The 27750-nt window shown below is 29.1% G+C and overlaps 3 protein-coding genes across 4 annotated transcripts; 2 read left to right on the forward strand and 1 right to left on the reverse strand.

Annotated features, from left to right (window-relative positions):
- Positions 1 to 993, forward strand: LOC126838617 (ADP-ribosylation factor 2). Its single transcript, XM_050573164.1, has 2 exons — positions 1 to 167; positions 340 to 993. Exon 2 carries the CDS (start codon positions 361 to 363, stop codon positions 898 to 900), a length of 540 nt encoding a protein of 179 aa, XP_050429121.1. The 5' UTR covers positions 1 to 167; positions 340 to 360; the 3' UTR covers positions 901 to 993.
- Positions 994 to 2400: 1407 nt separating this feature from the next.
- Positions 2401 to 5085, forward strand: LOC126838615 (integrator complex subunit 12). The gene is made up of 5 exons (XM_050573163.1): positions 2401 to 3000; positions 3070 to 3269; positions 3660 to 3822; positions 4729 to 4822; positions 4885 to 5085. Exons 1-5 carry the CDS (start codon positions 2785 to 2787, stop codon positions 5037 to 5039), a joined length of 828 nt encoding a protein of 275 aa, XP_050429120.1. The 5' UTR covers positions 2401 to 2784; the 3' UTR covers positions 5040 to 5085.
- Positions 5050 to 17350, reverse strand: LOC126838611 (elongation factor-like GTPase 1). Of its 2 annotated transcripts, XM_050573157.1 has the most exons (17): positions 16907 to 17349; positions 16684 to 16823; positions 16479 to 16610; positions 16198 to 16403; positions 14850 to 15054; positions 13892 to 14027; positions 12996 to 13186; positions 12567 to 12881; positions 12233 to 12374; positions 11729 to 11922; positions 8063 to 8148; positions 7823 to 7928; positions 7122 to 7461; positions 5833 to 6016; positions 5624 to 5760; positions 5368 to 5555; positions 5050 to 5295 (listed from the first exon to the last, which is right to left on the reverse strand). In XM_050573157.1, exons 1-17 carry the CDS (start codon positions 17148 to 17150, stop codon positions 5107 to 5109), a joined length of 3135 nt encoding a protein of 1044 aa, XP_050429114.1. In that variant the 5' UTR covers positions 17151 to 17349; the 3' UTR covers positions 5050 to 5106. The 2 variants fall into 2 exon arrangements, with proteins under 2 accessions (XP_050429114.1, XP_050429115.1); XM_050573158.1 differs by lacking the exons at positions 5050 to 5295; positions 5368 to 5555 and having other exon boundaries at positions 5624 to 5719; positions 16907 to 17350.
- Positions 17351 to 27750: the final 10400 nt, after the last annotated feature.

Below are 27750 nucleotides of genomic sequence, written 5' to 3' on the forward strand. Positions count from 1 at the left end.
TAATAATAATTAAGCTGTAAGCAATAAGCTATAATATTGTGTTTTGTGAATAATAGTACCAAGTAGTAAGTAGTTAGTGGTGTGGCTTGTGCTATGAACGATAATTTTTCTACGTATACTACGTAATCAGCTACATTTGTCTTCAATCGAGGTTTTCTAGTTAATAGGTAATAAATTATTATATTTACAATATATACTTGCGATTCTAAACTACTTTTTCTAGTTTAGATTTTCATATTTTATATTAAATGGGTGATAGTTTTCAATTTTGTTATCTTCGGTACTAATTGTTGGTATGTTAATACATTGTATAATAATTTACTATTGTTCATTTTATAGGTGTATAGTTACAAGTACGAAATGGGTTTAACATTGTCAAGCGTTTTTACCAGATTATTTGGCAAAAAGCAAATGCGGATTTTGATGGTTGGTCTAGATGCTGCCGGTAAAACTACTATTCTTTATAAACTGAAACTGGGAGAAATCATAACAACTATTCCTACTATCGGTTTCAATGTTGAAACTGTTGAATACAAAAACATAGCATTTACAGTTTGGGATGTAGGTGGTCAAGACAAAATTCGACCATTGTGGCGACATTATTTTCAAAATACTCAAGGACTAATTTTTGTGGTGGATTCTAATGACCGTGAAAGAGTAGCTGAAGCAGAACGTGAGCTACATAACATGCTACAAGAGGACGATCTCAGAGATGCTGTGCTTTTAGTATTTGCTAATAAACAAGATCTTCCTAATGCAATGAATGTATCGGATCTCACTAACAAACTTGGATTAAATCAATTGCACCAAAGGAAATGGTATATCCAGTCAACATGTGCCACTCAAGGCAATGGCTTGTATGAAGGACTAGATTGGCTGTCGAATGAATTGGCTAAATAATATTTTATTTTATATACTTTAATGCCAATTTAACATCCTCCTTTTATAAAATGCATTGTCTTTGGAACTATTAAAGATTATAATATTTATTTATTTAGTTGTTTTCAAAAATATGTACTTGATAACACTGAACTTTGAAACGTGCATTAGATTAAAAATAATATAATTACCTTATTTTACTATTATTTTGTTAACCATTTTATAATATGTAGGGCCTGAGTGGTGCCGTGGTCATGCAGCTGGCTGGCTATGACCTGTTTAATACAAAACTTCTTGTGGTTTTACAATTTCCAAAATTACAAGTGCCTTCAACCGTTTGCGCTTCACCGTTGCCTCCACTAGGGACCTACTACAGTGGATGTGAAGTCCACACATGTGTAAAAAGTCTTACTATTTAAGGCTATAGGGTTGTCACAACAAAATAATATAGTAATATATTCTATGTTACTGACTGTATAATATAAAGAATGCTTCAATATACCCACTGTATCATGAAGACTACAGTTATCTGTAGTCATAGCATTCATGTGTTGTCATCACAATTATTTGAACGATTAATAGATCTGTTCAATTTTCATTGAAAAATGTATAGATTAGTAATGGAAAAAAACTCCAGTAAACAAAATGGTATCCATTACCCTGCAGACACTTTTCAATACACTTAACTGTAGGTATTGTGCATTCCAACTATTTATTTGTATTTCAGTGTCATTCAAACTTATTACTTTATAATATATGTTAAGTAATAAAATAAAGTATATTTAATAATTATGCATTTCTTGCCTACATTTATAAAGAGTTACATTATCAGTCTTAAAAAGTAAGCTATTGGCAAAATAATTTTCTTTTACAAAAAAAAATATTAATTAAGAAAATTCTTCAAACAATGAATACAGAATACAGATTATGTCGCAGTTGAAATCAATATAACCGATAGTGTGCTATGATCAATGAATTTTTCATCAATCATATTTGACAGTACAGGCATAGATTAATAAATCAATTAGTACTTTTATATAATTATGTTTAAATTTAAATCGTTTTAAAATTTCTTAAAACTGTTTAGCTTAATAAACATTATATCTGTCCATACTCCATAATATATTATATTAAATCGGTTAGATGAACTTTTTTAACGCAAACTGGTAACTGAGCCCTCAGGTATGGTTGTGATACTAAAATGCATAATGAAAAAGCCGCGTTTATATAATATTCAATCATAGATAGATTACATATACATAATTAGTTAAGTATGTTTAATCTAGTATATGCTAGATTCAAGTATATGCTATATAGCTTATAGTACATGCTAAATATGCTAGTATATGTTAGTTCATATCTTTTATCTTTATATGATTACTCTATGCCCCGGACACTGATAAAAATTAACACAGTGAATGTACTTATCACACAAAAACGCGACGGCCATCTTCTCAAGGCTTACACCACTGTAATGTTATATCTATATATTATTATTTTTAGATGTGTGTAAGAAGTCTTATAGGTCTATGATAACAAATAATACTAAATAAGTTTTTGCAAAATGGTCGTTACTTTTTTGTTTACTCTGAAACTGACCCTTCTGCTTTTACCTCTTCTAGTACCACAGATTAGGTAAAACTAGAGAGTGCACTTCCTATTCAGCCCATGTATATTTCAAAATTTTAACAAACTAAAACCATTGTGGATTTATTTTTAATAATTATTAGGTATATTATATATATTATTTTGTTTGAATATAATGCCTTTTTGACTTAATTCAAATTATTCACATTTTATTTCGAGATTTATGAATTTTATGACTAATTTAAAAAATATTTTTCGTACCTACCATTGAAATCGTCCGTATTTACGTAAGATCTTACAACATAAAAATCAAACATAATGGAAGTCACAACAGAATTAGAGCCTTTTATTAAAAATGGCTTAAAGTTATTAAGACGCACCAAAGATGTAAGTGTTATCAAGTTAATGTGGAAAAATTTTGAAGAAGCCATTGCAGAGCAGTATGGACCAAACCGACGACCAACCAATGTTGCTAAAAAGTTATCTGTGCCTACTGCATTAATGACTAAAGAGTTAGGAATTGACCAATCGGATGTAATTATATGATGACTTAATGTTTAAAGTTATAATCGTATCAAATATTTGAACATATTGGTTTTCTAGGTAGTTGCTGAAGATGAATCTAGTAGCTCTAGTTCTTCTTCCAGCCCAGCCCTCAGCACAAACAAGACTATAGTTGAAGTATGCTCTTCTCCACCACCCACTATAACATTAGAACAAGCTAAATCCGATCCAGTCATTAATATTGATTCAGATTCGGACATGGATACTGATCTTGAAGCATATTCATGTTGCGCTTGCAAGTATGATGATATATATATATATATATATATTTTGCAACATACAAAAATTGTATTAAGTGCCTTTATTGCTGGATGATATGGGCCGCTGGATTCCTAATGTTATCAGTATTCATCTCTTCCCCTCAGCTAGCTCTTCAACTGTCCCAATTATGTTTACTGGTAACAGACTTGCAGAATCCATATTAGCACCCCCATACACTTACGGATTTTTTAACGGATAAAATTTTTGAGTCGGCTTTGGATTTATAAATACAGACAAGCAAAACGAACAGACTTTATTAAGATGATCCACTGAAGACCAAATCCTTTAAAAATCTATTTGTGTATGGGCGCTTTTAAAAGTTGTAAGATCCAGTTACTCACACAGCAGTTTGCTTATTTATTTTATAGGGAAAGTTTTGTACACATGGGCAACAGTCTAGTTGAATGTTTGGATTGTCATTCAATGTATCACCAAAACTGTCACAATCCTCCTATTACGGATATTAATTTAAATGATCCTCGAATTGTTTGGTATTGTGGAAACTGTCGCCAAAGAGATTCCCAGAAAACAGTAATTTTATTATTGCTTATTATCAGGGTTTTGTAACATTATGAACATAAACAGTTAAAATGAAAACATCCAGTTCACTAGCTAATTATGAACTGAACGTAAACTTATCAATAATTTTTCAACGTACTATATGTTTATTTGAACGTTATAATTTAATAAAACATTATAACAACATACCCTGAACGTAATAGAATGATTTTTTTATTGATTAAAGACTCAATAAACTTATAAATGACACTTTATTATTTGTTCAAGTAGATCCCTAAATTAGCCCAAAAATTATTTAAACCAGAGCTATGACCCAACTAAATCTAGCCTAGTCCAATTAAAAAAATCAAAAAAGTTACCAGACTTGATCAGAAATAAAATGTATTTCAGCTCGGTCTGACCCTGCCTTAAAAACAAAATTGCCATACCAGTGAGGGGTTGTGTGAGAAGATTTAATGCAATGCTACACATTTTGGAAAATGTGTTAAATTCAAGCACAGTATATAAATAAATAAGTTTAATGTATATAAAATATTCTCCTTGTAAAAGTTCAAACAATAATTAAATTTGTGTAGAATAATTTTATTTGAACAAACAAACCCATAACATTGTATGTGCAAAAGTTAAATGAATAAATTTTTTTTTTTGCTTCAATTCAGGACAAAAAATTTTTAACATTAAAATAAATAATAATATACTTTTAAATGTTCAATGAATGAATAATTTTATACGTTGAGTTCAGGGTAATGTTTTCATAAACAATGTTGTATAGCATAAACATTCAATGGGTGATTAATTTTAGATCACTTAAGTTTTTTAATGTTCTGAAACAAATTACTGAACGTAACACTGAACATATAATTAATGGTTATCGGAATCTTACTATTGAAATTGATTTTAAAATTTTTTTTCTTTTAGGAAACTCGTACATCAGGTAAAGAAAGTAAAAAGAGCTCTTCTAAGAATACAATTGGAGTTAAAACTGAAAAATCTTCTAGCAGAATGTTACAAAGTATGTCTATTTAGTATTCTTTGATCTAACTGTATCTAAATTTATATTTGGATTAATTTAAGGTACAAAAGCAAGTCCAAGTAAATCAAAGTCATCTTCAGCTAACAGTAGTCCTAAACATTACCCGCCTACAACCAGTACCATGATGTCAGCTATGGAAAAACGAGTTCAACTAATGAAAAAGAAAGCTGCTAAAAAAAGTGAAAAGAAAAAATAAAACAGACATATTTTTCAGTGATAACAAAAGAAATACTTATTATTATTTCAATATAAAAAAATCAAATTTATTTATTTTTTGATAACGTTCGCTGTTTTTCAGCAAATTGTACAATTTTTTCTTCTACTGATAAACCTTTTCGCCTTCTTACAGCATTCATATAGTTTAAAGCTCGATTTCCAGAATCTGCCTTTTCACCAAATAATTCAAGTTCTTCTTCAGTATTAGGTACCCAAAAAGGATCAACATCAATTACCTATATTGAGAAACAATAATAGTTTAAATTTTAAATAAGAATATAGTTGTAAAATAATAAGCAAGTAAATACCTCCCAGTGACTAAAAACCAACTGGGGACTGGCTAAACCAGATGTTTGTTTACGAATTTCTTGAGAGAAAGAAAAACTTTCAACAACTGGGAGTAAAGCTGTTATGTTAAAAGTAGATGCAGATCCATGTGCCATATCTGCACTAATTATTCGGCCATGACGTCTACCCAATACTGCATACATCTTACCTAATATAGAATACATTTAATAATAAATAGTAAACATTTTACTAGTCATTTTTAGTTTTGTGACTAACCTAAAACTTCAGCGTTAGCTTGAATAGAACAAGTATACATGGCTGCCATTAGTCGTTGTGGTTGTGCTTGAAATGATTTGCGACAACCATCTTTAACTGCAGACATTATTTGACCAGACATAGGTCCATAAGGATCGCTTATTTTTTAAATAATTCATTATGTTATAGTCTTTTATAAATTAACAATGAAAAAATAAATTATTAATTACTTGGTAATTGGTTGTGAAGTGTCTATTGTCCAATCCTCTACTACAAAACAAATGCCCATCATTGGCTCTTCACATAAAGGACCAGCTACAGTTGCTATTTGAAAACCATTTATAAAACTATTTTCATATTTTGTGAATAAATCATCCGAGTTATCTTTTGCATTCCACACTGATCTTTTATAATCTAAAATTTTATTTTTACAAATAAAATATATATATTTATTTAATTAAATAAAAAACCATTAGGTCAATACTCATTCGATCATATGTCATAAACGCATTTTTAATAATTTAAAAAAAAAACGACATCTAAAAATCTCGGAGGCAATTGTCTCCGAAATAATCTTTCATTTAAGTTAATCGACTATATTTTATGTGCAAAGAACAACCGCTTTTTGTTTTACACTGTACCTACTAGGCTAAGCAGATAAGGCTATAATAGACGGTTGGCTAGGCCGCATCTACGTCTAAGTGACTCTAAAGTCTCCCTTATTAATTTAATATACTGCCCGCGGAGTTAGAACGGGCGGTCACACTCTTAAATAATCTAACTCTCAGCTGCAAGCTACAAGATGTTTTATTCTAAGCTAAGATTGCTAAATAAAATGCAAAATTATACAACAAATATATACTGGACGATCAAATGGCTGGTCGTGGCGGAGTTGAAACGGGCGCACACAAAAGATAATCGGATGGGTGGCTGTAGCAAAACGGCAAAAATAAAGGGCGCAAGGTCGAGGGTATTGGCGGTCCACGATGGTAAAGTCAACTAATCATTAAGTGCAACGCCGAGTGCATTGTCCTGTGTGTGCGACCGTTCTCTTACCAATAGTCAGGAGGTGCTGTGTCAGGTTTGGGACAAGAAGTAACGATCAGGTGAAATATGATCGTTACAACACATTTTATTCAAACATTTATTTTTATTTAATTGGGTGTAAAACTTGATCTGTCATCTCACTTCAAAGCCTATCATTGATGAAGCCATTTTTTTAGGGAAATTTTACTTTTATTCAGCATGATTGTTTTTATCATTTACAGACAATCTTTGATTGTAAGTATGTAAAAATACTAGCTCTAAAATTTTCGCAGGAAAGGCTGCTTGACTGACTGTAATATTTGCTAAAAACATAAGTGCGAGTTTTCGCCTTTCCAGCCACCACTCATTAAAAAAAAAATTGAATTACTTAATATATATATAACAAGGTTAAACATAACTAATCTTTTAAAGGATGTAACCTGAGTCAAAATAGATAAACACTGGTATTAGAAATTTATAGTTATGAATTTACTTGGTATTTTATTTAATAAAATATTTGGTCCACATTTCCTTGGTCCAAATGCCCAGATTTGGGAGACATCCAATTTATCACCCAATGCACCTTGCAACTGTAATCGTAATGTTTCAATTGCTAATTTAACATTTTTAAATGCCGTTTCTTGAATTGTCATACATTCTAATGCACAACTGATATTTTCTGCTTGTTGTTCAGTTATAGCTTTTAATATATCTGCATTTCTTTCTAAAATGTCTACTACATCTGAAGGCAGAGGCTCAGCACATATCTTGATGCAACATTGATGATTTGATGTATACACATTGAGAAGTCCTGATGGATTATCGTCTTGATTCTTGAAAACATTAATTAAGTAATATTTTTAATATTGCTTGTTAAAACATAAATACTATACACAAATAAAACAATTATCCTTTAGGTGGATTTATTAAACTGATAACATTAATTTAATACTGAGGAAAATCATAAGACAAATAAAAGTTTTTAATAATTTTAGTATTTTATACATAAAAATATTACGGGACAAGAGTAAAATATGATATAGAATATAGTATATACAAATTTAGCCCAATTTTAAAATAATAATTTGCAATTTTATAATAAATAAATCATAAATATGCAATACAATAACAATACATGTATGGCAATAAGGAAATGTTAATACATCAAGATCTTATTTAAAATATTAAGCATACCTGATTATTTACAGCTTCGTTAGCCATATCTATTTTAGGATGAGGAACAATTGTCTCTCGAAATGGCACAATTGGAGCTGATGCTATCACATCAACTTTAGCATATCTGTTAAATTAGTTATAATATTTTTTCGATTAATTAAAACTCAAATTACAAAAATAAATTGTATTATTTAAAATAATGAAATTGAATATAATAATTTTATTCATAAAAATAATATTCATAATTGTTTTCAATACCTGTCTCGTAAATCTTCTAAACATTTTTGAAGATGCACTTCTCCTGCTGTAACAATGACATGCTCTCCAGTTTCCTGCATTATTACCTAAATAAAAATACTATTATATATTTATGTACTTAAAAAAAAAATCATTAATAAAAATAAAACTATTTGTAGTAGATAATTAAATAATTAAATATATAAACTGTTCTTTTCAAACTATACCATACAAATTTTGCAAAATATCTATATTAATCTGATTAAATACATAGGTATTCTACATGCAAAAATTGAATAACCTGACTACACGTTTATAGGCTTACAAACGTATATATATGTATATATATAAAATATAAGAATTACTGGTTAAAAAATACAATTTTTTGTATAAAACTATGGTAATTTTTAATATTTATTTTTATAAATATATTAACAAAATAATTGAATTATTGTCTAAAAGTTAATTTTCTGTTAATTACATGATTTAGTTATCTTTTCAAACAAAATTTATGGAAATGGATTTTTCAGTAAACAATCAGATGGACTGTATTGATGTTTGTGTGATGTTTCCCAATCGAAAAATGTTAGACATAAGTTTTGCTACATGGGATTCAATTTTGGATGTAAAACGATCTATATTCCCTTATTTAACACAAAATATAGCGAATATTCAACAAATAAATTGCATAGTATGTGGTGATTATCAACAATTTGAAGTTCACGACAATACGTTATTAAAATATTTTTGGAATAATCAAACAATAAATATGTCAGTACGTATTGAACATGTGGCTGAAGAAGTAATCTTATATGTGCCAAAGTTAAAATCTAAAGTTCTTCAAAAACTATACGAGCATAACAACCCTAATAATGTGCATTCCGAGCATGGAAATTTACTTGATATTAATGTAATAAAGCGTAAAGAACCTACTGGATATAGGAACAAAATTACTGATAAACTATACAGAAACATAATGACGCAAACAGAATCAATCATTAATATCAAAGATTACAACAAAACTCATAAAATATCAAATAAGAGTCAAACCAAAACGAATAGAGATATGTGTACACAAGTTTATGTAGAAAATGAAACTCAGACTGGGACCCTAGATATTTCTATGTCTCCCTACCCGTTAGCAGAAATAAGTAATTCATTTTTATAGTTTATATTTATATATTTTGTTGGGACAAGCCTAAGTTAAAATTTGTATATAATATGCAGAAACATAATAATACAGTAGGTAATTAAAGCAAAATATAGATTAGTTTGGGGACATTATCTGTGGTCCACATTAAACAGATAACAGGGTATTCTTCAAGGAACTTTATAGGGGAAAGATGAATATGGAATGGAGCATGGGAACAAGATAGCATTTAAGCAGGTTAACGAAAAATGAAAGAGTATGAGAATTAATTTTACTAGAATGAAGGGTTGAGAGGAATGAAGTAAAACTCGCCTGTCTACAATCCGTGAGGATAAAAGAAATATTGAGTACCTAATCAAAAGTATAAAGAAATATCCTCTGAACTCGTTAACTATAGAACTGGTACATGCGTATGCGGGGTGCCATAAAATACTGTTGTAGTCAAGAAAAGAACCAATACACAATAGAGATTTGCTAGGTAGGACAAGATAATATAATATTGACTTCTGAATGATCACAAGAACTTAACTTTCCTAAGTATATTTGTTTGTGGAGAGATTACAAGTTAATGTAATTCCTTGCATAGATATACTAAATACATTATTTCTAAACTACACATCAAAAATTTGTATTTTAATATTATTTGATTATTCTTCTTCTATAAAATGAATAATTTTTTTCAGTGGCTCGTAAATTTGTTTCTCATGAATCAACAAGACATATTGAAATCTATTATAAGTATGCTAAAACAATACAACAAGCAACTCATATATGGCTAAGGAGAAGTAAATTTGAACGAATGCTAAGTTATTACCATTATCTACTTAATTTAATAAAAGAAGAAGAAAAATATGTCCAAAATCAAGCTAATATCAATGAACAAATTATCATGTTAAATTTTAAATATCCAACAAAAGTGAAAGATTTTGAAGCTTTATACTCAGCTATAAATGACAATTTTTGTAAAAGCAAAAGTGCTCTAAAACACAGAATGCCGGTGTTTGCAAAAGCAGAAGGAAAAACATTATTAGAAATAGAATTAGAGTGTTTAAAAGAAATAGATAAACAAAGGAAAATGGCTGGTGAAATTTCTGATGAAAGAAAAACATTAAAACAATTAGATTACATTTCCAAACCAGCTATTATAACTTCAAAATATAACGGAAAGCCAATTTCCATAGAAAACCAAATCACATGTAATGCAAAACAATTAAAAAAGTATTATATAGCTTTAAAAAGAAGAAACTATGATAAACAAGAAAGAATCAATTTACTCAAGGAATTGATAGATACATTGAAAACAATAGAAGAAATTGACCTAACTGGTCCAATAATAAGTTTGTTAATCAGGGAGTTGGATATGTTAACAATACTTCAGCTAAAAAATAGTGATCTACACATTTTAAGACGACGAATAGAAATAACATTTAAAAACATACTAAATAAACCTGAAATAATTCCTGCTATTGATCAAAAACCAAAAGCATCAAACTATTTTAAATGCTTTAACTGTAGACATCTAAAGCCAATAGAAAAATTTGTGGTAAATAGTAATTTTAATAATGTAATAACATGCAAAGACTGCAGCCACCTAAAACGTATTGGAACAGAACGTATTAATGTAATGCCTTATGAAATTATGTTGAAATATTTAAAAACAAAGGAGGCTGAATTATGTGCAACGTCTTGTTTAGTATTTTTGATATCAGTAGAAGATATATATTACCTTGCAACAGTAATTTGGAAAGGAAAGTCTGCAATAAGTGAATCAACCAACTTGGCCAATTTAAGATTAACAAGGTGGTTGAACGATGATGACTGGTCTCCTTCGAATACAATATTATTAACAATTAAAGAAGCATATGATCATTCAAAAATCAACGACTTAAGCAAAACTTACACATTAAATTTTATTGAAAAAGTATATATCAATCACTTAATTGCAGACAAATATTTTAAAAATTTGAAAGCAAAGTCATTAGAATGTGATCAAAAAATATGGAAAGATGTAAAAATACCTCAAATACTGCATAAATAATACCAAAAGAATGCCTAAGACAATAAAAATATAATTTTACAATTTCGAGTTGATGTACATATGCATAATTAAACCATACATATTATTTAAAGCATTTTGTTCTTCTGGTTTAGCCCATGGAACATGGTTTGTTAACCTATCTAATATAATTTTATAATAAATAAAAACTATTGGGGTTTAAAGGGTGAACTTCTGCAATGCATATTGTAATTGGTAACATTGCTCAAATTTAAATTTAAATTGATATATGGTTATTAAAGTCGTTATAAACAAATGAGATCAATGTAATTACTAATTAGCTGTATTTTTTATTTTAAATAATTAAAAAAATGTTATCTTTTATATCTTTGTAGCAGTAAATTAACCATGAATAATAGAGGCCTAATTTTTAAGTTATTCTACTTTTTTTTATTTATTAACAAATTGTGCTTATGAATCTAATTATACGTTTTGAGTTAAATATAAATATTAGTTTAATTAATAAAACGTATTATATTACCTGAACACAAGCATCAGCTTGGTTAAGTAGCTTTAAGCCCTTAACGACTTCTGGTAAATCGGTAGAATGTTTGGGTTCTATAGCAACTCTCATAATTGGTGTTGCCATAGCTTTGATATCAGTAAATGGTGGACAAGCTAGAGTAGTAGATAAGGTGGCACTTTTTAGGATATAGTGCTCTAAATTACCTGCACCTGTTGAAAACACTTTATGAACTATATAGTATTATTTTTCTATTCAGGTAAATTAAATGTAAACGATCAGGGGGGAAATACTTTTTTTAGAAGTAATTAATGCATTATTAAATTTTTTTAATGTTGAGACATAATTTTATGTCACTTCATTAAATGTTTATAAACATAACACAGTTAAGAATACATTTTAAAACAACTAAAATATTTTAATTTACTTGTATGAAAATTTTTGTATTTTCATTGTCCCAATCTTTTTTAAACTAGCGAGTATTACATTTAGCATCATAAAAAAAAATGTAATTTTCCATACCAAATATGTTCCCAGCTGGGACTTCTTCTACAGGCTCCAAATCACGACCCATCAACATATATAAATCAGATACAATTATTTTCATTACATGTTCATCAGGCTTTAACGATATCAAAGTACAATTTTCGTCAATTTGAATATCCTAATTAAAATACATATATATATATATATTTGAAAATGTAATTATATAATGTTTTTTTTTTTTTTTATATAGCCTTTATTAATAAAAAAATATTTGGCTCAACAATTAGACAGTACTAAAGAGTAATATATAATATTTTAAAACAATTATTTGTATTAACTATTGTTATTTGTTCAACTTGTAAAACTCTACCTTATATTTTATTTTTGAAGGATCATGCTTTGGCCCCAATACATACATTTCTTGACCAGTTCTAATGGTTCCACTATACGTTCTTCCAAATGCTATAAACATGATATCATTTTCGCTATCTGTTTTTTCTATGATTTTTGTATTGGGATCTTCAACTTTAATATGAATTTCATTTTCGTTGTTTTTTTCATTGTCCTTAAATTTAACTTCACTATTTCTTAACGTATGCCGAAGCCTTGCTTGTTCTCGGCGTTGAGCTATTTCTTCAGTTGTTAAAATTTTTGGTCTATACTGTGGCAAATATTTTCGCTTAATCTAAAGAAACAAAAAAAAAAAACACATTATTATAAAATCACTAGTTTTTAAGCTTCATACATAAGCTGAAAATATTGTTTTTTAAAAAAAGTGTTATTTATAGTTGTAACAAACCGGAAACATTTTTGAAACATAAGCTATAGCAGGAACAACATTATTATCAGGACAACATTTCGAAAAAGCCTTTTTCAAATTTACTGTTTCTTCTGGCATTAAGTGGAATTCTCTCAATGGCGGACATAATAGTTTTTCAATTTTTCCTTCCGTAAGTTTATTTGGTGCTGGACATACATCACAAACAGTATCTACAATATAGAATGCTAATATTTAATAAAATAAACAATTACTTATACAAAACAAATTTTCTTTTCCATTTCTATGTAAGTGAAGCCACCCAACCTATTATCCGTTCCAAAAGAGAACATACCGATTTTGCGCATACCGAATGACAGCTGGCGGCCGCTGAAAGTACCCGACGGTCACCGTCCAAGCTACAAATCTAACCGAAGCACGTCGCGGTGGGAGATGCTAGGCGGAAGATGCGCGCCGCCAAACGTATACCGGTTGCCGCCTGGTATGTTCTCTTTTGGAATGGATAATAATCTCTTCAAGTTTCTTTATTGTTCACAATTTTTCTAACTAATCTAAACACCTCTATATTTTTATTTTTAATAATTACCCAAATGTCTTTCAACTACTTATAAAGTGTTACATACTTCAATATACCTCTACTATAATATGTTTTGTCATATATTACACAAAAACATTTTAAGTGTCTTTGTTAAATATTTGAATATTACTGCATCTCAGACATCCACAGGCCATACTTGTTACTTCATACATTTTCTCTATTATTTTTACATAAAAATCCATTTATGTTGGGTTGCGCAAAACTTCCATAAACTGTTCTTAGACTAATCATGTGGCTAAAATAACAGTTTATATATAATAAAAGTGGCGCAACCCACATTATATCTTAATAAATTAAAATTAAAGAAAACAAAATTAACCTAACACAGATTTTGATAAAGGGATCCATTGAGATAAAAATGACTGCAGGAGGACCCGTGTATCAGTTTGTCGTAGATCTCTATTATTTAGAGTTACATTCATACTTTCTGCAATTTTTGTCAAACGATCTTTATCCTAAAAAAAAAGTACATACAATTACATTGCTTTTAAAAATATCTTATATTCATAAATAATTGTTGCTTTTATAGGGCTTTGATATATGGGTCGGAATGTTGGGCAGTGGACAAGAAAACTGAACACAGGATTAGTCTAGCGGAGATGAGAATGCTAGAATGGATGAGTGGAGTGACTAGGATAAATAGAATAAGAAATAAATACATAAAGGGCAGTCTAGGAGTTGCATTAATTGAGAGAGAATAGAATAAGATGGTTCGGTCATATTATGAGGAGAGATGAGGCTGAGGCAGAGGCAGAGTTTTATGAAGATGAATGTAGGGAGAAAGACTGAAGAAAAGATAGACTAAATAGAGTGATATGAGGATAGTTCGAGTGATTGAACGAGATGTAGAAGATCGAGTTCTATGAAGGACTAAGGTGGCCGACCCCATGTAGATGGGATTGTATTGTAAAGTGAAGATGAAGAAAAAGAGTTGGTAAGAGTTATTAAAAGAACTGATATAAAAAAAACACATTGTAAACAGTAAACCGAAACTTTCTCAGCTCTGCATCAATCTATTCTTGTTATTTTAATTAAAATTAAAAATGTTTTATGTTTTTGTTATACTCCAGACATGATATTGAATTGAAATCACCTATTTCATAAAAGGAACATTTACCCGGTTAGTTTATGAACTAAGCAAAATTATTTGTAGTCAATTGAATAAAATGGATTACAAATCATGAACAGAATAAAGTCCATTTCAAGAAAATGGCCATTTCACGTCTGAAGTATACATATATTATTAGACAGATAAAATGATATGAAAGACAACTTACTTTTTTATTGATAATAATATCATAAACAAGCCAAATATTTTCTATAATCATTTGAACAAAAAGAGGCTTTTTGGCTTTCTCTTGTGCTCCCTTCATAATTCTTTTAGTTTTCATATTTAAATAAAAATCTCCCCATAGTGTCTTTTTCAATGTGGGTAAACTAATTGCTAACTTAGTTGATAACAAATTTGCAAAAGTCTCTATACTAAAACAGTTAAAAGTAATACAAATTTACAATGTATTTAGATAATATTTAAAAAATAAATTTATAAAATCCTCAAAATTGTATACATTTAAAGAAATAGCAGTTTGGGTAGTAACACAATACTGAAATGATGTTCAGAGTTGTGAATTATTAAAATAAAACAAGAGTTTTATCAAAATAACATCAAACATAATAATAAATAGTTATCTAGATATTACATATTTCAAATTACAATTTCCAACATTTTTTTTTTGTTTAAACATTACTTACCATACTTTTCTATACATAAATAACTTCCACTAAATTTAAAAAATTTGTTTAAAATGTTTTGATAAATCTTTCATACATTAACTATGTTTTATAATATAAAATATTACGATAAAACATATATATTTTTTTTTACTATTTATTTATTATAGATTAGTATGATTTAATAAGTTGAAAAAAATGTATACTTTTTTTAGTTTTTTCTTAAATTTGAATAGAAAGACAGAAATTTTAAAATTTTGGCCGAGTAAAGATCTTTTTTATGTATGATTTCTGATCTATAGCTTACATGAAGCTATTCCTACATGAAGGAATCAGTATAACAGTTTGAAAAATTGTATGGGTCCAAAAAAAAATAATAATAATAATAAAAATAAATCATTAAAAAAACAATGATGTCTCAACTCCACATCTAAGCTAGAGTAAAATTTGAAATAGTAATGCCTAACAATTTGTCTTCTTTTTAAAAAAAATCCAGTTGATTTTTTAGGACATCATTAATTAGACTTAACTTATGTTATGAAATTCAAAAAGAATTTATCTTACATCAATTGATTGCTCAAGGTTAGGGGGGGAAGGTATCAACAATAAATGACTTATGTCAAAAATCTATTTAACCGTTTTGAGGATTTACTAAACTAGATTTAAAGCTTTTGTGTCAAAGGGTGATTTTGGTCACATGTATTCATAATGGTCACTCAGGCAATCTGTTTTCAGTATCCCTTTTCTCCTAATTTTCACTACATCTATTCCCCAGTGATGGCAGGGTACACTGAAAACAAACCGCTCACTACTCAGCTACACATTGGGAATCCAGATCTGAGCAACCAGCGATGGTGACAAAGTGAACAAGATATTATATTGTTTCAGTAATACCTGAAAGCCCAACCATCTGCCGCAGAAGCAAATAATACATTCCCTTGATGAGGTGAAAAATACAAATCTGAATCATCTGCTGATTCAATAGCTGTAACCCAATCACTATACAAATCTTCACCTGTTTGAACACCATTATGTTCTTTAGTATCTGTTTCTCTTTCAAAAACATCTTTTTTGAAAAGTTCACCAACTACTGCATTTACCTATTTAGTATCAATCAATGGCATTTGTAATTAAATATTAAAACTATTTGAAGTATACAAATATAAATGTAATACCTGTTCAAGAATTTGAGTTATGTGAACATATGCATCTAATGGTGTTAGATTTAATTCTAAAATCAACCTATCAATTTTATTCAACACTAAAACTGGTTTTATGTTTTCTGCCCATATTTGCTTTAAACATGCCTATAATATAACAATCCATAAATGTGTAAACAATAATAAAAATGTTTACAATAAGAATTTAGTAATGAGTTACTTGTGTTTGAGGACAAACACCTTCTACAACATCAACTAGAATAATAGCTCCATCACACAATCTAAGGGCAGTAGATACTTCTGAAAAAAAATCAATGTGCCCTGGGCAATCAATAACATTGATGATGTTTTCTAATTCATCTGTAAAAAAAATATAATAGTTTTTATATAATTATTAATAGTATAAATTATAATCATCACAAATTACTTGTAAATACTATTACTTTTTTTATGGTATAATGCAATTGATGAGCTTTTCATCGTTATACCACGTTGTTGTTCGTCTCGTCTACTATCCATATATCTTAATTTACCAACCATTTTTTGTGATATAACTCCATTGCTAGCAACTAATGAATCTGCTAAGGTTGTTTTACCATGATCAACATGTGCCATAATACAAATGTTACGAATAGAACTAGGTCTATGCTGAAGTTCAATAAGTTTATTTTGAGTAATATTCCTCATTTTGTATTATTTTATTCAAAATATATTAAAGTACTTTTTAACAATTTTATTCGTTACACATCATTTCAGTAAAAGTTTATTCCAATTATTATACTTCAGAAAACAAATTATTACAATAACAAATGAATGTTATTTGAAAATTAAAATATGAAATAAAAATAAAAATATAATCTCATATTAAAGCAAGCAGTTAGAAGTTGCAAGTTGCAACCATGTTTAAGCACAGAATTGATAAAAGCAGAAGTGTCACTTCAATGTAAAAATTAACGTGACGGCCATGTTCTTAACCTGATATAATCATAATATATAATATATTAGCACAGAATATATGAAAACAGATGATTGGTCCACCAAAATCAGTGTGACCGTCTAAAGAGAATTTGTTTTTAAACGTGTTCGCGGGCTTTTGCATTTGTTAAATAATTGAGTTAAACAGAATGTTTCTCTTGTATTTACTAAAATTTGTATAAATATATATAACCATAATGACAATAATAATAATGATTTAATAATATTATTCTTACAATAACAGTTGTTTTATATTATCTTACACACTTTATAGTATGACGCATCCAAGAGCAATGATTTTAATTTCAATAATTAAACATTTTAAAATTCCCAATAAGCAAAAATGTAATGTATTATAAACATAACACATGCATACTTTTTAATATAAAATTTTATTTATTTCTAACAGAGAAATAGTAAGCTGTCCACCATATGGAATGACAACTGACAGAGCATTAATCAACTATGAATAGTATTGACACACAGTCAATAACATTGTTATTGTAAAAATAATATAAATTAAACAATAATAAACAAAAAATAATTATAAATAAAATAATACGAATTATTATAAAAAAGTATTAAAAACCTAAAAGTATTGCATATTTAGTTAAAAATGTATATACCTAATTATACATGTTTTAAAATAACTTTTTATAACTCTATAAGCTACTCATAAAAGTCGTGTCTTTAATCTGTGATATGAGCTTTGTTCCAACAACGATGTAGAGGAGGTAAGGTGACGCCTCACGCCACTCAACTTCGTATCATTAAAAATCTGTTAGTTTAGGATAAATATATAGTTGATAATTAAATCGAATAAGGAATAAAAAGGAAATGAAAAATGTTTATAGTGAAAGAAAAGAGGTTTCAATAGCCTATACATAACATTACACTTATTAATTTTATATAATAGTAATAATAATAAATAAGTGTAGAATTGTTCTATAAATTAATTATAAGTATATTATAGTTCTTTAAATGTATATATTAATACATTTAAATAACTATAGTAGCATTCATAAGAATTATCCATACTGTATATGAGGTATGGTGTTCCAAAAGGGAATAAATTCAATTTTCGAGTATTAGTTTTCTTCCTACTTTGAAACGCCAGTTTTTATAATAAAGTCTAACTATATAGAACAATTAATCAGTGACGCCGTGGATCCATTTGATAAAACTTAAGAGGATGTCAGCGCAGCGATTTACCGGCACTCAAACATGTTTACTTTAATTGAAAAATAGTGGCTCTTAATTGATATTAATGCAAAAATACCTATTAGATTATTTAAAGAAAACAATATTTTAAAGGGCATCTCGAAGCCATTTTTTCGAAAAACAATTTTTTTTAGAAGTTATAGAGTTTAAAATTAACAAAAGATGTGTCTTTTTTTAAATAAATTAATGAATGTCTTATTTGAAATAAAAAAAAAAAAAGATTCGAGATGCCCTCAATAATGTTGTTTTTTTTTTTAATTTCGATTATAAGGTTTTTTGCTCTAAAATCCCTCAGTAAGCCGTTATTTTGGATGTAAAAAACTAAGTTTTTATGAAAAAATATTTTTAAATCACTGTCGCGGATGCTGTGATAGTCCGAAAAATAATTTAACTACCAAAAAAGAATCTTATTTAGTGAACTAATAATTACACGTCATAGTTTAACCTTTAAGTAAAGATTTTGTAAAAAATTGCCTATACTTTACTCCTTAAAATGGGCTGCGCTGACATCCTCTTAATGAATGTTCGATAATTTCCTTAAATGATGAACGTTAGTTAAGTTCATAAGGCAAAGGCCAAAGATACCAATAAAAATGAATACGAACAACAGTATTTTATGTAATTATATATGCCACGGTTTATTATATAGACACAAAATATAAACAATTATTGGTGATGCAAATATCATCCTTAGGAACACACTGTAGAGAATATATCTGCTTCGTCCCTAGGAATTGCACGTATGGTTGGGATTGAATTAAATGGTAGTCGGGCTGTCGGAGACACTTAATTGGGGTTTATTAATGTAATTAATATCCACCTTACACAAGCAATACTTATTTTTCGGGGAGAAATTAAAATAATCGGAATAAATGTATCTATTGTTATGTAAAAGCACACTAACGTGTGTTCACTGGAATGGATAAAGCTCCGTTTATTAAGTCAGAGGTATTAATATAATTTTATACTAAATAACTCTCCGATCCCCGTTTTAATATACCCTACTTCATAAGTCCCTTTTAATTATCATAGAATAATCTTTATCTTGTAAAAATGTCTAGTTTCACTTAGAGTTTTTAGGGAGCTGAAATTTTCGTGCTATTATTCTTTAGACCTTCAATAACTATCAACTCAATTTGAAAAACTTCTCTGGTGCTTAAAATTCGATATTGAGGGGGGGGGGGGTTCTAGTTGAGGACAATTTTTTTCTTGTATATAATACGTGTTATTATATTATATATCGTATAGAATAATTTCACATATTTTTATAAAAGGATAGTCATCGTTCGACTATAAACGTATTTTGTGGAATAGGAATTAGAATAAATAGTACATTTAATTAGACTACGAATACGAATATTGTGGTTTTTAAAATAATATACAATCTATAGACCTGTAATCAAATATTATTATTTATATAATTATTAGTAATATATTTTTATTTAGTAATAAAAATGACAGTAACGTATAATAATATGTAAAAAACCCTATTAGCTCCATGTAAAAGTCGGCCTCCGGGCGAATGGTGGCGCTATCTACGTGACAAAATTGTACTACCAAAATGCCGTAATTTCTTGACGTCACCTTATCTTCTCTACATCGTGTCTATGCAGGTACCATCAATTTCACAGAAAACAGTTCTTTTGTTCTACTGTAAAATTGACAAAAATGAGATAGGTCGTGTTGCTTCTTAAGCGACGATATGTGCAATAACCTTTTATGTTTCAATCATAGTTATAACTTATAACCTAGGGAAAAAAAAGGACCATGAAGCCGGCGTAAATAGAATATCATTAATCGTGGTAATGCACCTACCGTCATTACCGAAGTGGTAACTTGTGATCATTTGGGAGCCTATGACCAAATTCCTCTCACCAATTTTCATAGATTTAAGTCTAAACGGTATATGTATATCTTCGTTGCCGCGAAAAAACCTCCAATGTGCGAATTTTATGATTTTGAGGTTTTGGTATCCCTGGATACAGGAAAAAAAAAGCTATCGTATGATGAAATGTCCAACGTGGTATCCCATTGTAGAATAAATGGAAAATAAAAAATAAAACTTCCTATATGTTACCTACTATAAATTGTTTTACACGTTTTAGTGTCACCTGAACAATTAGGTTTTAGCAACGACGATATCGGATATATTTTACAGTGTCAAAATCAGTGTCGTTGATCAAAATACCATAAAATAAATTGTAAAACGGGTTACCTGTTTTATGTTATCAGTTCTACAATTTTACATAATATCTGACCACGATTAAATATATCTTTAATCGTGTATCTGACTAATTTATTATTTATTAAAGGAACAGACCGATTCTGGGCAAGCTTTTAACTAATGGAACGGGATCTGGGACTGGGACTCCGAACGGGACCCTTAAGTAAGAGGGTGATATGATAACCGAAAAAAGTGTGTAAAACATGTCACGCTGTTATCTGATAAGAGATAAGAGATGAGGGATGGAGGTGGAGATCGGGATGAAGGTGAGGACGGGGATGGGTGTGGAAATGGGAAAATGGGAATTATTTTACTCAGTCCTGGCAAACTAAATCCCGGGCAACGCCGGGTCCGGACAGCTTGTTTACTATAAAATTTACTAAAATACTATAAATATTATAAGTATTTATTTAAACATATATTACTCTATGCAGCAAACGGGCAGGCTGTTACCATAAAGTAATGAGTGGTAGAACCTTAGATCATATAATTTTGTAATCTAAGAGTAGACACTATGGCTGTTAGCGTCCTTTATTATTATAGATAATACGTCATGTTTTGTGATGATGGTAATTGGTAACAGTGCACATTGTAAATTACGGGAAAAGTGGATTGGCCGCGAACGAAATGTTTGTTGAAACTGTGGGTAAATGAACATTTTATCATTTTATTTTATGTAAAAAAATAGGTTTTATTTTTAAAAAATACTACTTAGTCGAAATTTTGTCTGGATTTTTGGTCTAAAATAAACCAAAATGGCTTTTACTCATGAAAAAAATTATTTAAATGAAAAATAATACCTTAAAGCTTATACAAATTAACCGGTAAATTAATGGACATAGTTGGCATTTATTAAAACCTCTCTTTCCTTAGGCAATTTTGAAGGGAAAATTGCCTATACAAAACTCCTTAAAAACAGCCGCATACAATCCCCTTAAGAGGGCTTCGCACCGCCCATTTTTAAGGAGTAAAGTATAGGCAATATTTTACAAAATCTTAATTTAAAGGTTAAACTGTGATGTGTAATTATTAGTTAAATAACTAAGACTACATTATGGTAGTTAATTAATTTTTTGGACTATCACAGCATCCTTGAAAGCGATTAAAATGTTTTTTCATCTCTACATGTTTAAGCAGACTGAAAATAACTTGCTTAATTTTGGTTTTAGAGTAAAAGCACCAATTATAAAATTAAAAGAAAACAATATTTCAGAGGGCAAGACGGTGCGTTTTTTTCATTATTCCAAGTATAACGCTTAATACATAGTTTAGAAATAACGGCTATTTTAACATTTTTAAATGACTAACTTTTAAAAAAATGATTTTTTTTTAAAAAAACGCACCGTCTTGCCCTCCGGAATATTGTGTTCTTTTAATTTTATAATAGGTGCTTCTACTCTAAAACCAAAATTAAGCGAGTTATTTTCAGTTGGCGTAAACATGTTTTTACCACTGAAAATCACCGGTGCGACGCCCTCTTCATGATATTTTCTTTAGTTTATTCCTGCTTATTTATTAATAAAAAGCCAGTCTAGTAGAGTTAGGGCATAGTGAGAACATAGGGTTGTTTTTCACCAAAATAAATAAAAATGTCTTACCTAATTTTTTTAAGAACCCTTAAACGTAATCCATAAAATCGTGTGGATGAAAAAATCAATACGTTCTTTAAATCATCATTTAATATTTAATAACAAATACGGTTTACCTTGTTTTATTAAAATATTAATTTCTCGCAATGAGTCGTGGACAGATTTTTTAGCAGTAGGATTAGCAGGAAGATTTTTGAGTCTGCTTTCATAATATATTATTCCGTATCCAATCTACGTCTTTGACAGAAATAGCGCTACACGTATCTTGCCCAATTTCCTGAATATTTTTTTGGGGGTCTCATACTAATACCATACATCTATCGACAGCACTATGTTTTCCTGTATAATCATCCTCTATTCTGACGTGTTCATAATTATTATTTTGTGTGAAAATTTTGGCCGTGCACTTTTTTTCGTTGCACCTCGGCCGAGTAATGCAATTTTTAGCTCTATACGCGTATTTGAATTTTAAATTATTATAAATTTGCATAATAGTTGTTATGCCCACGGTTACTTGTAATTACTTAAATTTTTTTCTACATAATAAAAATAACCTACTTTAAACGTTGATTAATTTATTTTAAAAAATACAATAAAATGTCGCGTAATTTTTCGCTGGCGAGTTGATATTATCACCAGTAAATGATATAGTTGATATTATATCCTATGATATGATTTTTAGGTTAATAAAATAAATATTGATTCAGAATGTTATCAAAAAGTTTTTTAGCCGAGTCTGCAACCACGAAAGAGCATTTTCATGTCTCGTTGAAGTACCAAATAAATTTAGTGTAGTAGTGGAATTATAGATAAAATGATATAGTACATAAACAAGTAGTAACAAGCAGTAACAAGCTAGTATATTAAAACATCAAGTTTCTAGCATATCTGGCTTAAAACAATTCATAGAGAATTTGGGCCCTTAAACTATTTTGAATTTATCATTTAGTTCTAATTTGAACGTTGAACGTACAACATATCCTCTTATCTCCTATATCTTACCCTAATCTCCTACCCCTATCTCTCACCTCCTATCTCCCACCCCCTAACTCCTATCCCTATCTTTCACCCCCAACTTCATCTTCATCCCCATCCCATCCCCATTCCCACCCCAACCCCATCTCCGTCTTTTTTCGTTATTAATTTTTTGTAACACTTTTTCCGGTTATGTGCCAGAGCTGAGAGCTAAGACATGAAAATGTCAAAAATACATTGGCATACATCAACTTTTGGCGGTAAACAGACATGGTGATAAAGGTCGAGGGTCATTTTGGAGGAAAATGGCAACGCCTGAACATAATGGTCAGTGGTTTAGGGAGTTTGAAGGTCTTTATTCTATAAGAATAATTATTATAATTGAGAAAGGGTAGGAACAGTCTGACCAATGATTCAAACGTTGTCCTAAGCGTTCTAACGTATAATTTATACTATTATTTTAATTAGGTTCGTTGAATCCTGTATACACCGTATACCGTATAATGCCATTTTTCTTGATTTTAAAGGTAAGAGGTGAACTATTTATTAATTTTTTACTCTTTTAAGTATCATTCGAATAGATTTATACCCTTTGTTCTTATAAGTTATTTATCCATAGAAAAAAAAGCAATATTTTGATTACTCTGTGGAAAAAAAGTTGACTTAAGATTTTTGATTTTAAGGAAGTTTTACATGAATTTGAGGTAAAACTGTTTCGTATCTCCTGTAAAATTGTATAATATCTCCTTACGAGGTTTGGCCACAAAGCCAACAACAACAATAGTAACATGTTACAAAATGAAAACCGTCCTTTTTAGGACTACCAAATACGAAAAAATATGCTACGAAGGCCGAAGCCATCGATAAATTGTAGGACCAGACCAGAGGCGACATTTCAGTTTTTCTTAGGGTGGGGAAAAATTTTTATCGGCCCAATGTTCATTTACAAATATAAGTATTTTTTCCAAAACACTTAGACACAAAACAGTAATAACACAAACTTTTAAACCTTCATACCTATTTTACTTGATAGTCAGTTCAGACGGTTCATTATTGGAAAAGGTAGTTGCATAAAAAAACGGCCTTACGTACCGAAAATTTGACCAGCACAAAAATCTAGGGTGGGGCAAATGCCCCCGCCTGCCCCCTCCCCACCAAATGACGCCGCTGGGCCAGACACATAAAAAAAAGATATCACCTTTTCATTTTATATCTATTATCCCTCCGTAAATACGCCACTGTACACAATAAATTGGAAATAATACCAACAAAATAATTATATTTTTCAGTTTTCGAGTTAATATATAAAAAAACTATATAACTCTTTAGTAAGATCAAACCTCGAATTTGGATGTTTTTAAAAAGAATAGCTCATGTCTCAGGTCTTTCTTTATCCAAACATTCTTTAAAAACCTGTTAAGAATCTTTAGGACTTTTTAATCTTGATATTAGGCGTAAATTAGCTGATATAATGTTCATTTTTGATATTTTAAATGGTTTCGTTATCTGCCCAAGAGATCTTAGCTCTAATTAATTTCCATATTCCTTGTAAACATACTCGTAATACATTTTTATTTATTATCCCGTTTTATAAAACAAACACTGGTGCAAACTCATTCTTCCCTAGAGGCTAGAACACTTGACTTTGTTAAAATGTCACGTCAGTCTTTCAAAATTTATGCTTTAACTTAAATTAATAATTTATAAATATAATTGATCTTGAATATATTAATAAGTAATTGATTTATATAACGTTTTAAATTATAATTAACTAATTTCTATTATTATTATTATTATTACCATTATATATTTTTGTTTTTTATTTTTTATTAATGTTATGTTAATTTATTATATTTAAGGTAATCTGTTAATTTTTCAATAGTCTTCTTTATATTATGTTCTGTTGTCCATAGCTATTTTTAAAGGACGTTTGTCCGTTGAATTTATAATAAATAAAAACTGACACGCAGCAAAAAAAAACAAGATCTAATCGGAAGTTACGAACAAAATCCTATAAAACAGGTGAATTTCGGGGTATCTTGCTAAAATAAGATCAGTTTTAATGTATAATATATTTATCAATAAATATTCGTGAATCGGTCAAGAATAGACGTATACATATTATAATTTATACATGTACGTAATGTCGGCGTTCACGCATTTTTTTAGAAAGTGTCGGAATATCCATATTTGGCAAAAAAAAAGTGATTACGGATTACATTAAACGAGAAAAAAACGGACCATTGAGACATTGTTATTGGAGGTGTCGTTAAACTTTGATCGGATGTATAGAATGAAAAAAAAACGTTATAATAAAATTCCGACAAAGAATAGGAACCGTGATAATGTAAGTACCAGGTGACAATGGCGGAAGATGGTTTTCAATAGAATGGACGTTCCGTTTACACAAAAGAGCCTGGCCGACTGCAGCCAGTGGGAGGTCGTCAGGATTTTCAGAAGAATTTTTCTTTGAAACAGGTTTGTGCCATGTTACCTACTCGACACACGCACGTTTTATGTAGGTACTGTATAATAATGGACGGCGGCAATATCTTCAAAATTCTTTCATTCACTAACCACCAAGCCGAAACATAATAAATATGAGCGATGAGAGTTGTGTGTATGTGTATTGCTATATTATACGGACAACATCAGACACACACAAACATTTGTCAAAGAATTTTCAAATAATATGTTTTTGTAATTTATAATATAAATGAAACACGTGCAACGGTAATTGAGAAAATTCTAATAAGAACACTATCGTATGCCAATTATTCGATCTGCCCAACAAGTAGAATGTATAAACGGTTACTATTTATATACATTTAAGTCATAATTTATAACAAAAACTACATTGAAGTTTTTCGTGTGAGAAATACTCTCCTCGGGATGACTGTAATTCGTATAGACAATTAACATTAGAACTAGGATAATTATGAAACAAATCAAATGTAAATAAAAAAACTGATAAAAGTTAATTCATGGAGTTTTTGAAGTAAATATAAAAGTAATATTAATATGTGTATTATTGATAGAGGGAAAAGTAGATAAAACTTAAATCCTGCACAATTGTTTTTGTAAAGGGATTAATAGACAAATTGTTCCATTAGGGAAAGAAAACTTTAGTTGAAAAAAATAAGCCAGCGAATTATAATAATTAAAATGAAATGCTTTAGTTTTTGAAATGATGTAATTGTTTGTGGTTATTTTGTTGTATTATGGGAATCATTAATATTTTACGAGTGTACAGTAAACACTCAAACACGTATTATTAACACTTAACATACATATCCGATGGTCCGATAATGATATTATTCCGGTGTTTCAACAATATACAGTATATTCTAAGAAAAACGTCTCATTTAATTAAAGTACTGCAATATCGACTTAACCACGGCTCGATAAAATATGATTGGTGGCGATTCATGTATGCACGAACACTCGCAATAATAATAATTACTATATTTTGTACACGTAATATTTTTCCTTTTTACGCAATATCGGAAACGGCAGCAGCTGTAGCTTGTTGCCGCCACGCTGACTGCTACTGTTCACATACACATTTCGATTCTAGCCTTGTTCAACATTTATACCACATAAATACACCGACACTCACAGTACGCCATGCACATAAAAAGGAATACGAAATGTAATTTTCAGTTATCACGGCTATAAATGGAATTATACAATTGATCATTGAAATCTCCTATAATCATAAGCGGAAATCTTTTGAAAATGTTGGGGGAGCCACTATTTTTCATGTAAACTTAAGCAGTAAGCCCCCTATGGCTTTGCCCCTCAGATTGTAAAAATTATGTTAAAAATAATATGTGACATAAATATTATTGTTAACATATTATAGCGTTTTTAGAAATACCTACTGTATTGAACCCATTTATGTTTTTATAATAATTATTAAAACTGCAATTATGTCTCCTAACTTGAAGATAACACTAAATTTAACAAAAATACTTAATTTGTTTCTATATTTATGCCAAATTGAAAAAAATCGATTAAATAAAGCAGAGCTGTTCATTATTCGAATAAAAAGTTATCCAAATAATTAATTAGACAACAAATTATTCGTGTGAAATTATTCAAATATCTTTTAAGAATATAATCAAAATAGTTTACAAGAGCGGTATTTTTTTAAAAAACGTGTTTTTATATACATAATTATAAATCAATATAATATTACTATTAAATTATGCTAGATAGTATGATTATTTATTATTTTTTATGTGAATAAATTGTGAACAATTATTTCAATAATGTTTTATTTCAATAATTTTTGTTCGAA

The sequence above is a fragment of the Adelges cooleyi genome, unplaced genomic scaffold, assembly GCF_023614345.1.
Source record: "Adelges cooleyi isolate 19-005CV unplaced genomic scaffold, UGA_ACOO_1.1 ACOO_flye_CR_arks_rails_tigmint_CR_PRNA_30, whole genome shotgun sequence".
NCBI classification, from domain to species: Eukaryota; Metazoa; Arthropoda; class Insecta; order Hemiptera; family Adelgidae; genus Adelges; species Adelges cooleyi.

What these genes read in the sequence shown, in the direction of transcription:
- LOC126838615 (XM_050573163.1), top strand. Translation starts at nt 2,785, where the DNA reads ATGGAAGTCACAACAGAATTAGAGCCTTTTATTAAAAATGGCTTAAAG. An exon ending in AAAGAGATTCCCAGAAAACA is followed by an intron (nt 3,823 to 4,728) that starts GTAATTTTATTA and finishes TTTTTCTTTTAG; the next exon opens with GAAACTCGTACATCAGGTAA. An exon ending in TTCTAGCAGAATGTTACAAA is followed by an intron (nt 4,823 to 4,884) that starts GTATGTCTATTT and finishes GATTAATTTAAG; the next exon opens with GTACAAAAGCAAGTCCAAGT.
- LOC126838617 (XM_050573164.1), top strand. Translation starts at nt 361, where the DNA reads ATGGGTTTAACATTGTCAAGCGTTTTTACCAGATTATTTGGCAAAAAG.
- LOC126838611 (XM_050573157.1), bottom strand. Translation starts at nt 17,150, where the DNA reads ATGAGGAATATTACTCAAAATAAACTTATTGAACTTCAGCATAGACCT. An exon ending in ATATTATTATCAATAAAAAA is followed by an intron (nt 14,028 to 14,849) that starts GTAAGTTGTCTT and finishes CTTTTTTTTTAG; the next exon opens with GATAAAGATCGTTTGACAAA. An exon ending in AAGCTGATGCTTGTGTTCAG is followed by an intron (nt 8,149 to 11,728) that starts GTAATATAATAC and finishes ATTTTTATTTAG; the next exon opens with GTAATAATGCAGGAAACTGG.